The sequence below is a fragment of the Papaver somniferum genome, unplaced genomic scaffold (assembly GCF_003573695.1).
Source record: "Papaver somniferum cultivar HN1 unplaced genomic scaffold, ASM357369v1 unplaced-scaffold_19, whole genome shotgun sequence".
Lineage (NCBI taxonomy): Eukaryota > Viridiplantae > Streptophyta > Magnoliopsida > Ranunculales > Papaveraceae > Papaver > Papaver somniferum.
In genome coordinates, this window is record NW_020628818.1 from 16141325 (window position 1) to 16155057 (window position 13733).

The window sequence follows — 13733 nt, forward strand, 5'->3', positions numbered from 1 at the left end:
TTTTGGTTCTTATTCTTGTTGATTAATAAAACTAACTTGAAATATGGTTTAATGATTTATTTCTTTTTTATGGAGAAGTAACAAATCAGATAGCTAGACTTCGATAAGAATAAATATTGTATATATAATTTCTGTTAATCAAATTATGAAATGTGTAGATTTTGATAAGAATATTGCGTCATCTTCAAGATATATTGATATCTATCATATCCTTATTTTTGGGAACGTATAAATGAGTCTGCACGTTTCTATGAATGATAATGTTTCTGTACTTGATTCAGTTCAATTTAACAGTCTCATTCTGTAGTTTTTCTTTTTTTTTTGATCGGTGTCTCTTATAAGGGATTTATTGATTTTCATTTTTGCTAGACGTAGGATTGTACCTGCAATTGTTACACAAAATTTCTATTGAAAAAAATTTAATTTGTTCTCAGCAATCTGGCATATATAAAGATTTAAAAAAAAAAATCCTTGACAAAAAAAGTTTTGGAGCCTTTGAAATTCCATTGCAAACGAAACAAAAAAAATAAAAATGAAATGAAATTAAGTTAAACAGGTAATGATTCTCAAATGTTCCTTATAATTATCACTGTCCAGTGTTGTTGATCCCTAATATTCGTCATCACTATCTTCGACAAACAATGCCATTTCTTCATCACTCTCTTGATCTCCTTTTTCACTACCACTATCTTCGATCACTATATTATTGAATGCCGAGAATTCGTCACCACTATCTTCGATCATTCTATTGTTGAATGCCGAGAATTCGTCACCACTATCTTCGATCAATGGTGTCATTTCTTCATCGATTTCTTGATCCCCTTCCAAGTGACTCCTATCAGATGAAATTTCCTGGATCTGGTGTGTTTTATGCTTCTGTATTGGTAAAATTATAAGTAAAGTTGTTATATAAATAAGGTAAAATAACTAAACATATCATTTATCTATAAGGCTCAACAAAGAAAGTTTTAATATATTACTGACCTGGTGTAAATTTGTGAATATTTCCCTGTACACCACATTCTGAGTATACCCTTCTGGTACGATATCCTTTGTCTTATCAATTTTAATTTTCAATCCACTTCGGCTAGTTTTTTTGGAGACTGCAACATAGAGCTGTCCATGATAGAAAATTGGGTTCGGAAGATAGATCCCTACATTGTCGATGCTCTGGCCCTGGCTCTTGTTAATTGTCATTGAGAAACATACTTTAATAGGAAACTGCACCCTTCTCAGGATAAAAGGAAGGTGCGTCTCTGTTGGTTGTATGACTATTCTTGAAACTACAGCACTCTTACCAGCAGCACTTCCAGTTATAATCTTAACTTGAATAGTTCTTGCCATGATCCTGGTAACAATAAGTGTTTTACCGTTGCAAAGACCCGCCCTTGTATTTTTATTTCTTGTAAGCATTACTGGTACATTAAGCTTCAATCGAAGCACATGATTAGGTAATCCTGATAGTTTCTGACTATTCAGGTATTCCTGGTTGTATAACAGCTCTGCATTTTCAAAATCATACGACTGTGGACTAATTGAATCAAAACTTAGAAAGACGTGATCTTTACCTGGATGCATGGAAACCACATAGTCATTTATTTGGTCAACAATGTCATTCTTCGGGGTTAAGATACGAGAAAGAACAATGTCATTCTTCGGGGTCAACAATGTCATTTATTTGGATGCATGAAAACTTAGAAAGACGCTCATTATGGTTATTATGGTTATTAAGTTACGAGAGAATTAGCCGCTCATCATGTTGGAAAACCTCTCAAAGAATTGCATTGATGCTCAAAAATGGTTTACAAATGATGAGAATATGAGAAATACAATAAAACCGGGTTTGTAACAATTATATTTGTTACAAACCAGAGAACTACGACCCTCAGTGACAAAATAAGACTGCTGCAGCTGTGTCGTAAACGTTGTAGCAAATAAGTCTGCCTGATGTACGACCCAAAGGTCTGAGTCGTTATTACTGTAGGAAAACGACTGCTGGTGTAGGTCCGTTCTTCGTGTTCTTCAGATAACTACAAAAAATCGAATAACTACAAAAATCGAATAAATCGAATCTTGTTTAGGGTTGTTTTCTTGTTAATCACGTATTGGTAGATTAGTACGAATATAATAGATATATTGGTACAAATAAAATTTAGTTAGTTAGATATAGATTAAGCAGAGGATTTTAGAAATGGTCATTTGATAGAGCAGATTGGTACGAATAAAATATTACAAATGGTAATATCTGAAATATATTTTCTTGTTGATAGTATATTTTTCATTTTGATAGATTTGTACGAATAAAATTTAGTTAGATATATAGATTTAGTAGAAGATTTTAAAGGAATTTTAATATATTTGAAATATATTTGAAGATTTGGAAGGAATGTGCAATATTTTCTCAAAAACATCCAGTGTAGGAATGTGCAATACTCTGAAAAGTAGGGAAATGGATGGAATTAGTCTTTTAAGTGACAAAAAACTAAGTGACTCAACTAAGTTGATGGGCTCGTAGATTGGTTTAATGGTTCTTCATGGACTGTTAATGACACGTTTCCAACGTTATTGATCATTGTATATGTAAATGGCTGAAATTATTGTACTCAGTCTGTCTGAGTTAAATAGTCATATTTGCGAAACAAATAATGAACTTCCACTAATAAATAAATGAAACATAAGGTTTATAATTTATGAAATAATCTCAAACCAATAATTGAACCAACAATTTATAAATAATTTGTCTTCTAATCTGTCTCCATCTCAGTGCTTTGTTTTTCTTCCTGTAATTTTCTTCATCCCAGCATTCTGTGTTTCTTCTTGAAGGTTAGTATTTTCCATAATCGTGATTTTCAAAGGGGTCAACGGATCTTGAAAATGCGCAGTTGTCCTATCAAATTCTGATGGTGTCTGCGGCTTGTGGTACTGTTGCATTTTTTGTTTTTCAACCTCTTGTAACCTTTGATACTTATCTTCTAATTCATGATTGATAGGATATATGCGTTACACAAAAACAGTCCGGTAGCCAGTTCGGTTTTCCCCTACAATCCGGATTTCGAATATGTATGTGCGATCCAAAGTAAATAATATTTCAGATACATCTTCTGCCAATCTTTTCTGCAATTTTTTTTTTAGTTTGATGTTATCATATGGTAGCAAAATCAGTAAGCATGTTATGTATTGCCATGGTTGTAATGTACCTTTTTCATCATGGCATTATATCGCATAAACTTTGAGATCCATGCATTGTCATTGAAAAGAGATTCAGAAACCGATCCCACGATAACAAATGTTCCAGTCCCAGTTCCAGATTCATCATGTATTCGTAATTCTAACTTGTACCTGCGTAAGCATTCCACCAGTCATTTTTTTAGTATCTCAATGCAATTTGGTTTCACAGTAAGATGTTTGCATTAATATTGTTACCTTGGTACATGTGTTTTGATCGTGCAATCACATGGGACACCCCATTCTCTTCCAGTTAAGCTCGTGTTTTCCATTGAATTGCACTTCAGACATGCTAAATAATACCAAGTTGAATTCGGTACAATGCGAACTATTTTTCCCTTGAAAGTAAAGATCATTCCCTATTTTGTATATTACATTAGCAACCAATGATCTTATTATATTGTTACCAATCAACTACAAGTATGTGTGGATCTTACCAAATTATCTTCATTGTGGATTAATATGCATCCTTCTCGTAGCGTCATTCTTTTTTGAAAAAGCATTTCTTCTATTGGTTTTTCTTGCTTCCTTTCATAATCAATAAGCTTTACTGGCAAGTAAGGTCCACATCTATTCGTTGAACAATATTAGTGTCTTTATATGTAGTCTAATCATATCAAAACAATCCATTTTAGCAAACAGATCTAATAGTTACCTGTTTCGCATGTCATCTACTTCTGGTATGGCCAAATCCACAAATATTTTTGTAGCAATTTTAGTGGAAAGACAATACATATCTGAAAATTTTGATTAATTAATGATTATTTCATCTTATAAATATAGGCGTTATCATTTGGAATAAGTTATCATGGCTTACTATTAAATTTCTCCACCAGGGTTGAAGTGATTATCAGAACGATGTATCTGTCGGTATCATCTAAATATTTTTCTTTGATTTGTCTAGCAGCATCTCCCCAGAGAGTAACTCTAGTCAAGTTTCCGTATCCATCATGTATTAAAATTTCCCTTGTAATTGCAGACTGGTTAGATGTTTGGGATCCAAATGTTGATTCTGATATACCCACCAGTATTCCCATGACATCTACATGAAAAATATTGTGGTATAAGAAACTAATTAATCAAGAAAGTGATATAAGAAATTACAAAAAGGTGATGTCTAATAAGTCACCTGTATAATGAGTAAAGTCATTGTTTCTTTCATTGAGTTCCTTTAGATCCGTTAGAACAAATCCATACATCGGGATTTTTTTGTTGTCCATGGTCTCCACGGTAACATGTGTATGGTCGGTGAAGTGTAATATCATATTTCCTGGAATAGGTTTCCATTTATGTTTGATCTCCGAAACTGTGAAGCCGGTGATAGTTATCAGATTCTACTCCTGAAGTTTTTGGGCGTGATTTTTGTAATGATCTTTGGATACGACAGCATGTAGTTGTTCTTCCTGTTGACTGTTTCATTAGTTTCTGCAAAATAATTAATCATAAATTACATTAAAAAAATATATAATAACTTACAGATTCATTGAGCAAAATCATATGAAAGTTGTAAAATGCGTCGGTGTCTGATTTTTTGGTATCCCATGTTCGAAGAATTCTGAATTTTTTCATCTTTTGGTTCTTATTCTTGTTGATTAATAAAACTAACTTGAAATATGGTTTAATGATTTATTTCTTTTTGATGGAGAAGTAACAAATCAGATAGCTAGACTTCGATAAGAATAAATATTGTATATATAATTTCTGTTAATCAAATTATGAAATGTGTAGATTTTGATAAGAATATTGCGTCATCTTCAAGATATATTGATATCTATCATATCCTTATTTTTGGGAACGTATAAATGAGTCTGCACGTTTCTATGAATGATAATGTTTCTGTACTTGATTCAGTTCAATTTAACAGTCTCATTCTGTAGTTTTTCTTTTTTTTTTGATCGGTGTCTCTTATAAGGGATTTATTGATTTTCATTTGTGCTAGACGTAGGATTGTACCTGCAATTGTTACACAAAATTTCTATTGAAAAAAATTTAATTTGTTCTCAGCAATCTGGCATATATAAAGATTTAAAAAAAAAAATCCTTGACAAAAAAAGTTTTGGAGCCTTTGAAATTCCATTGCAAACGAAACAAAAAAAATAAAAATGAAATGAAATTAAGTTAAACAGGTAATGATTCTCAAATGTTCCTTATAATTATCACTGTCCAGTGTTGTTGATCCCTAATATTCGTCATCACTATCTTCGACAAACAATGCCATTTCTTCATCACTCTCTTGATCTCCTTTTTCACTACCACTATCTTCGATCACTATATTATTGAATGCCGAGAATTCGTCACCACTATCTTCGATCATTCTATTGTTGAATGCCGAGAATTCGTCACCACTATCTTCGATCAATGGTGTCATTTCTTCATCGATTTCTTGATCCCCTTCCAAGTGACTCCTATCAGATGAAATTTCCTGGATCTGGTGTGTTTTATGCTTCTGTATTGGTAAAATTATAAGTAAAGTTGTTATATAAATAAGGTAAAATAACTAAACATATCATTTATCTATAAGGCTCAACAAAGAAAGTTTTAATATATTACTGACCTGGTGTAAATTTGTGAATATTTCCCTGTACACCACATTCTGAGTATACCCTTCTGGTACGATATCCTTTGTCTTATCAATTTTAATTTTCAATCCACTTCGGCTAGTTTTTTTGGAGACTGCAACATAGAGCTGTCCATGATAGAAAATTGGGTTCGGAAGATAGATCCCTACATTGTCGATGCTCTGGCCCTGGCTCTTGTTAATTGTCATTGAGAAACATACTTTAATAGGAAACTGCACCCTTCTCAGGATAAAAGGAAGGTGCGTCTCTGTTGGTTGTATGACTATTCTTGAAACTACAGCACTCTTACCAGCAGCACTTCCAGTTATAATCTTAACTTGAATAGTTCTTGCCATGATCCTGGTAACAATAAGTGTTTTACCGTTGCAAAGACCCGCCCTTGTATTTTTATTTCTTGTAAGCATTACTGGTACATTAAGCTTCAATCGAAGCACATGATTAGGTAATCCTGATAGTTTCTGACTATTCAGGTATTCCTGGTTGTATAACAGCTCTGCATTTTCAAAATCATACGACTGTGGACTAATTGAATCAAAACTTAGAAAGACGTGATCTTTACCTGGATGCATGGAAACCACATAGTCATTTATTTGGTCAACAATGTCATTCTTCGGGGTTAAGATACGAGAAAGAACAATGTCATTCTTCGGGGTCAACAATGTCATTTATTTGGATGCATGAAAACTTAGAAAGACGCTCATTATGGTTATTATGGTTATTAAGTTACGAGAGAATTAGCCGCTCATCATGTTGGAAAACCTCTCAAAGAATTGCATTGATGCTCAAAAATGGTTTACAAATGATGAGAATATGAGAAATACAATAAAACCGGGTTTGTAACAATTATATTTGTTACAAACCAGAGAACTACGACCCTCAGTGACAAAATAAGACTGCTGCAGCTGTGTCGTAAACGTTGTAGCAAATAAGTCTGCCTGATGTACGACCCAAAGGTCTGAGTCGTTATTACTGTAGGAAAACGACTGCTGGTGTAGGTCCGTTCTTCGTGTTCTTCAGATAACTACAAAAATCGAATAACTACAAAAATCGAATAAATCGAATCTTGTTTAGGGTTGTTTTCTTGTTAATCACGTATTGGTAGATTAGTACGAATATAATAGATAGATTGGTACGAATAAAATTTAGTTAGTTAGATATAGATTTAGCAGAGGATTTTAGAAATGGTCATTTGATAGAGCAGATTGGTACGAATAAAATATTACAAATGGTAATATCTGAAATATATTTTCTTGTTGATAGTATATTTTTCATTTTGATAGATTTGTACGAATAAAATTTAGTTAGATATATAGATTTAGTAGAAGATTTTAAAGGAATTTAATATATTTGAAATATATTTGAAGATTTGGAAGGAATGTGCAATATTTTCTCAAAAACATCCAGTGTAGGAATGTGCAATACTCTGAAAAGTAGGGAAATGGCTGGAATTAGTCTTTTAAGTGACAAAAAACTAAGTGACTCAACTAAGTTGATGGGCTCGTAGATTGGTTTAATGGTTCTTCATGGACTGTTAATGACACGTTTCCAACGTTATTGATCATTGTATATGTAAATGGCTGAAATTATTGTACTCAGTCTGTCTGAGTTAAATAGTCATATTTGCGAAACAAATAATGAACTTCCACTAATAAATAAATGAAACATAAGGTTTATAATTTATGAAATAATCTCAAACCAATAATTGAACCAACAATTTATAAATAATTTGTCTTCTAATGTCTCCATCTCAGTGCTTTGTTTTTCTTCCTGTAATTTCTTCATCCCAGCATTCTGTGTTTCTTCTTGAAGGTTAGTATTTTCCATAATCGTGATTTTCAAAGGGGTCAACGGATCTTGAAAATGCGCAGTTGTCCTATCAAATTTTGATGGTGTCTGCGGCTTGTGGTACTGTTGCATTTTTTGTTTTTCAACCTCTTGTAGCCTTTGATACTTATCTTCTTATTCATGATTGATAGGATATATGCGTTGCACAAAAACAGTCCGGTAGACAGTTCGGTTTTCCCCTACAATCCGGATTTCGAATATGTATGTGCGATCCAAAGTAAATAATATTTCAGATACATCTTCTGCAAGCTTTTCTGCAATTTTTTTTTTTAGTTTGATGTTATCATATGGTAGCAAAATCAGTAAGCATGTTATGTATTGCCATGGTTGTAATGTACCATTTTCATCATGGCATTATATCGCATAAACTTTGAGATCCATGCATTGTCATTTAAAAGAGATTCAGCAATCGATCCCACGATAACAAATGTTCCAGTCCCAGTTCCAGATTCATCATGTATTCGGAATTCTAACTTGTACCTGCGTAAGCATTCCACCAGTCATTTTTTTAGTATCTTAATGCAATTTGGTTTCACGGTAAGATGTTTGCATTAATATTGTTACCTTGGTACATGTGTTTTGATCGTGCAATCGCATGGGGCACCCCATTCTCTTCCAGTTAAGCTCGTGTTTTCCATTGAATTGCACTTCGGACATGCTAAATAATACCACGTTGAATTCGGTACAATGCGAACTATTTTTCCCTTGCAAGTAAAGATCATTCCCTATTTTGTATATTACATTAGCAACCAATGATCTTATTATATTGTTACCAATCAACTATAAGTATGTGTGGATCTTACCAAATTCTCTTCATTGTGGATTAATCTGCATCCTTCTCGTAGCGTCATTCTGTTTTGAAAAAACATTTCTTCTATTGGTTTTTCTTGCTTCCTTTCATAATCAATAAGCTTTACTGGCAAGTAAGGTCCACATCTATTCGTTGAACAATATTAGTGTCTTTATATGTAGTCTAATCATATCAAAACAATCCATTTTAGCAAACAGATCTAATAGTTACCTGTTTCGCATGTCATCTACTTATGGTATGGCCAAATCCACAAATATTTTTGTAGCAATTGTAGTGGAAAGACAATACATATCTGAAATTTTAATTAATTAATGATTATTTCATCTTATAAATATAGGCGTTATCATTTGGAATAAGTTATCATGGCTTACTATTGAATTTCTCCACCAGGGTTGAAGTGATTATCAAAATGATGTATCTGTCGGTATCATCTAAATATTTTTATTTGATTTGTCTAGCAGCATCTCCCCAGAGAGTAACTCTAGTCAAGTTTCCGTATCCATCATGTATTAAAATTTCCCTTGTAATTGCAGACTGGTTAGATGTTTGGGATCCAAATGTTGATTCCGATATACCCACCAGTATTCCCATGACATCTACATGAACAATATTGTGGTATAAGAAACTAATTAATCAAGAAAGTGATATAAGAAATTACAAAAAGGTGATGTATAATAAGTCACCTGTATAATGAGTAAAGTCGTTGTTTCTTTCATTGAGTTCCTTTAGATCCGTTAGAACAAATCCATACATCGGGATTTTTTTGTTGTCCATGGTCTCCACGGTAACATGTGTATGGTCGGTGAAGTGTAATATCAGATTTCCTGGAATAGGTTTCCATTTATGTTTGATCTCCGAAACTGTGAAGCCGGTGATAGTTATCAGATTCTGCTCCTGAAGTTTTTGGGCGTGATTTTTGTAATGATCTTTGGATACGACAGCATGTATTTGTTCTTCCTGTTGACTGTTTCATTAGTTTCTGCAAAAGAATTAATCATAAATTACATTAAAAAAATATATAATAACTTACAGATTCATTGAGAAAAATCATATGAAAGTTGTAAAATTCGTCGGTGTCTGATTTTTTGGTATCCCATGTTCGAAGAATTCTGAATTTTGTCATCTTTTGGTTCTTATTCTTGTTGATTAGTAAAACTAGCTTGAAATATGGTTTAATGATTTATTTCTTTTTGATGGAGAAGTAACAAATCATATAGCTAGCCTTCGATAGGAATAAATATTGTATATATAATTTCTGTTAATCAAATTATGAAATGTGTAGATTTTGATAAGAATATTGCGTCATCTTCAAGATATATTGATATCTATCATATCCTTATTTTTGGGAACGTATAAATGAGTCTGCACGTTTCTATGAATGATAATGTTTCTGTACTTGATTCAGTTCAATTTAACAGTCTCATTCTGTAGTTTTTCTTTTTTTTTGATCGGTGTCTCTTATAAGGGATTTATTGATTTTCATTTGTGCTAGACGTAGGATTGTACCTGCAGTTGTTACACAAAATTTCTATTGAACAAAATTTAATTTGTTCTCAGCAATCTGGCATATATAAAGATTTAAAAAAAAAATCCTTGACAAAAAAGTTTTGGAGCCTTTGGAATTCCATTGCAAACGAAACAAAAAAATAAAAATTAAATTAAATTAAATTAAACAGGTAATGATTCTCAGATGTTCCTTATAATTATCACTTTCCAGTGTTGTTGATCCCTAATATTCGTCATCACTATCTTCGACAAACAATGCCATTTCTTCATCACTCTCTTGATCTCCTTTTTCACTACCACTATCTTCGATCACTATATTGTTGAATGCCGAGAATTCGTCACCACTATCTTCGATCATTCTATTGTTGAATGCCGAGAATTCGTCACCACTATCTTCGATCAATGGTGTCATTTCTTCATCGATTTCTTGATCCCCTTCCAAGTGACTCCTATCAGATGAAATTTCCTGGATCTGGTGTGTTTTATGCTTCTGTATTGGTAAAATTATAAGTAAAGTTGTTATATAAATAAGGTAAAATAACTAAACATATCATTTATCTATAAGGCTCAACAAAGAAAGTTTTAATATATTACTGACCTGGTGTAAATTTGTGAATATTTCCCTGTACACCACATTCTGAGTATACCCTTCTGGTACGATATCCTTTGTCTTATCAATTTTAATTTTCAATCCACTTCGGCTAGTTTTTTTGGAGACTGCAACATAGAGCTGTCCATGATAGAAAATTGGGTTCGGAAGATAGATCCCTACATTGTCGATGCTCTGGCCCTGGCTCTTGTTAATTGTCATTGAGAAACATACTTTAATAGGAAACTGCACCCTTCTCAGGATAAAAGGAAGGTGCGTCTCTGTTGGTTGTATGACTATTCTTGAAACTACAGCACTCTTACCAGCAGCACTTCCAGTTATAATCTTAACTTGAATAGTTCTTGCCATGATCCTGGTAACAATAAGTGTTTTACCGTTGCAAAGACCCGCCCTTGTATTTTTATTTCTTGTAAGCATTACTGGTACATTAAGCTTCAATCGAAGCACATGATTAGGTAATCCTGATAGTTTCTGACTATTCAGGTATTCCTGGTTGTATAACAGCTCTGCATTTTCAAAATCATACGACTGTGGACTAATTGAATCAAAACTTAGAAAGACGTGATCTTTACCTGGATGCATGGAAACCACATAGTCATTTATTTGGTCAACAATGTCATTCTTCGGGGTTAAGATGCACCTCTTCCTTAGATAATCCCAATCCTCAATTTTATCAAGCAGTCCAGGATAAATGGCCTGAACTATAATTTTGATGGGATTTTCACCACTCTCAATCAACAGGTCATCGGGTATCTTAATCCAAGTTGGCTTATCGTCTTCACCCTCTATTGCTTTTGCTGGTAGTTTTCCATCCCCAAGATCCAAAATCCACTTGCTGAATTCGGATATTGATTGTTTTTCAGCAGAATTACAATTTCCATGCAACAACCACATGTTCTTAGACAACTCAAATACATGGAAATGTTTCCATAACCTTGACCTACTAATTGAAGCATCGATAATATTTTCTCGGCTTCCACCACGAATTACCGGTAATATCTGTCTAAAGTCTCCTCCAAACAGAAGAGTTTTTACGCCAAACAGTTTTTCCTTTGTCTTGTCCTTTCTCTCATTCATGAGATCTTTCACCGTTCGTTCTAGAGCTTCAAAAGCATGTCTGTGAATCATCGGTGCTTCATCCCAGATTACTATTTCAGCTTTTTTTATCAACCCTGCCAACTGAGTTCCATGACTAATATCGCATGTGGAGTTGTCTTCCAAAGTTATTGGTATCTTCAACCGAGAATGGGCAGTCCTCCCCCCGGGAAGCAACAATGATGCTATGCCCGATGATGCAACAGCCAGGACAACTTTAGATTCTGCACGCAAGGCGGTTATTATGGTGTTCCAAAGATAATTTTTCCAGTACCACCGCTCCCATAAACAAAGAATAATCCACCGTCCCCTTTTTTAATTGACTGTCTAACAACATCAAATATTTCTCGCTGAACCGTATTCAAACCATTCTTCAGTCTAATATGCTCATTCCGTAGTTTTTCCGTATCATAAGCTAGCTCCTCATCTATTAATTTATTTTTGTAAGCATATTGTTTTTCTTTGTTTAGGAAAGGAATCGATGGAAACTCCTTAAGAGTTCTGCTATTTCTCCCCATTATCTCTTCGATGTCAATTAAGGTTAGATTTTTAAACTCGGCTTCATCAAGATCCAGATGTAAATTGCGTCTTTTCTTTCTCTCTTGTTTCTCGATGCCTTCAGATAACAAACTCCAGTTTTCTTCCCATAATCTTTTTGGATCAGTTACCTCACAAAAAATTAACATTGCAACAAACATTTGGCTCAACAATTTTCCCGTGCTATATGTCGATGCTTCTATTAGTCCGAGATGCCATTCACTGTCATCTGAGAGAAATCCAAGAGCCACGCATGTGTCTCAGAAAGTAGCATGAGTAGTCCCACCAACAGTTTTGAGTTCCTCGTAGCTGCGTGCACCTTTGCAAACATTCAACAGGATACGGAGGAAATATCTTTCTCCTGAATTCGGGTGAGCGTTATACAACCTGCCCACAACATTCCCTCTTATCCTTGGTCGACATTCTTTAATAGTGTTGTCCCAAACAAATTCAGATGGAAAATCTGCATAAGTTATATCCCTTGCCTCTGGATACTTCTTATTTTCTTCAAACCATTCCAAAAATTTTGTGCATTTCGCACTTGGGCTGTCTAAGACATCTTCTAGTTCATCTGTATCACGAAATATTACTTGGTGTTCACCTTCCAAATGGTAAGGAAGACGCTCAACGGATGGATCAGGTACTGAATGTCAAAATCGAAAATCCTCCAACACCCTTGTGCTCCAGATATATAACGACAATCCAAGTAGTTATTGATTTCGTCAATCAATACCTCTTCTTCCCCGGAATCTTCACTACGTTCTGGATCTTTCTCGATTACAACTGTCACCCGATCTTTACCCTTGTTAATGTACTTGAATAAGTACTTAACTAATGCCCCTCTTGAATTACACACCTCTACATTTATGTGTGCATCAAACTGCACGATCAAGTCTCTGTTGTGAGGCACCACCCATGTATTATCCAACTCGATACCATCCTTAAATGCAGTCCTGCCATTATCGCGTCTTCTGTAAACTGGATACCCATATTTGTCAATGTTAGTATCGCGACTGAACTCTTTTGGGTATTGTTTTGAACACATTTTGTCTTTCATGCATGGTGAACCCTCTTTTAATACTCCACATGGTCCATGCAACATGTAGTTCACAACAACTTGGTAGCCATTAGGATCCTTCTCCTTGTCAGGTATTTCAGCGATGAAAATTCTATTTATATTGGACGGAGTTTCTGGTTTATCCTTCTTTTCCAGAAATAATAGTATATGGGCATGCGGCAACCCCTTTCTTGAAATTCAATAGTGTAAATGGCTGCATAAAAAAAATATTTAAATTAGAACCAAAGTAAAGAACAATTAAAACTCTATACCTATTGTCTGCAACCATGGGTCTCGGCAACTTTATATATTGATTATGATGCTGTGCAGTTTTAGGAATGCATATTAGGAATGTTTTGGATATGGAGATCCACCTTACGTGAACAATAAGGTTGGATGTGGTCACCTCATTAAAAACGCATCATCTTAAATGGTGTTCATTGCTATGGTCTTCAGTAAAGATGTAAA

General features: G+C 34.0%; 2 protein-coding genes across 2 annotated transcripts; both read right to left on the reverse strand.

Moving 5' to 3' along the window:
- Window positions 1-3000: 3000 nt before the first annotated feature.
- LOC113338594 lies at window positions 3001-4445 on the reverse strand. The gene is made up of 7 exons (XM_026583978.1): window positions 4355-4445; window positions 4043-4267; window positions 3881-3962; window positions 3663-3795; window positions 3424-3506; window positions 3198-3339; window positions 3001-3114 (listed from the first exon to the last, which is right to left on the reverse strand). The coding sequence occupies exons 1-7, from the start codon at window positions 4443-4445 to the stop codon at window positions 3001-3003; spliced, it is 870 nt and encodes a 289-aa protein (XP_026439763.1).
- Window positions 4446-10189: 5744 nt separating this feature from the next.
- LOC113338595 lies at window positions 10190-12369 on the reverse strand. Its single transcript, XM_026583979.1, has 3 exons — window positions 11946-12369; window positions 10565-11895; window positions 10190-10456 (listed from the first exon to the last, which is right to left on the reverse strand). The coding sequence occupies exons 1-3, from the start codon at window positions 12367-12369 to the stop codon at window positions 10190-10192; spliced, it is 2022 nt and encodes a 673-aa protein (XP_026439764.1).
- Window positions 12370-13733: the final 1364 nt, after the last annotated feature.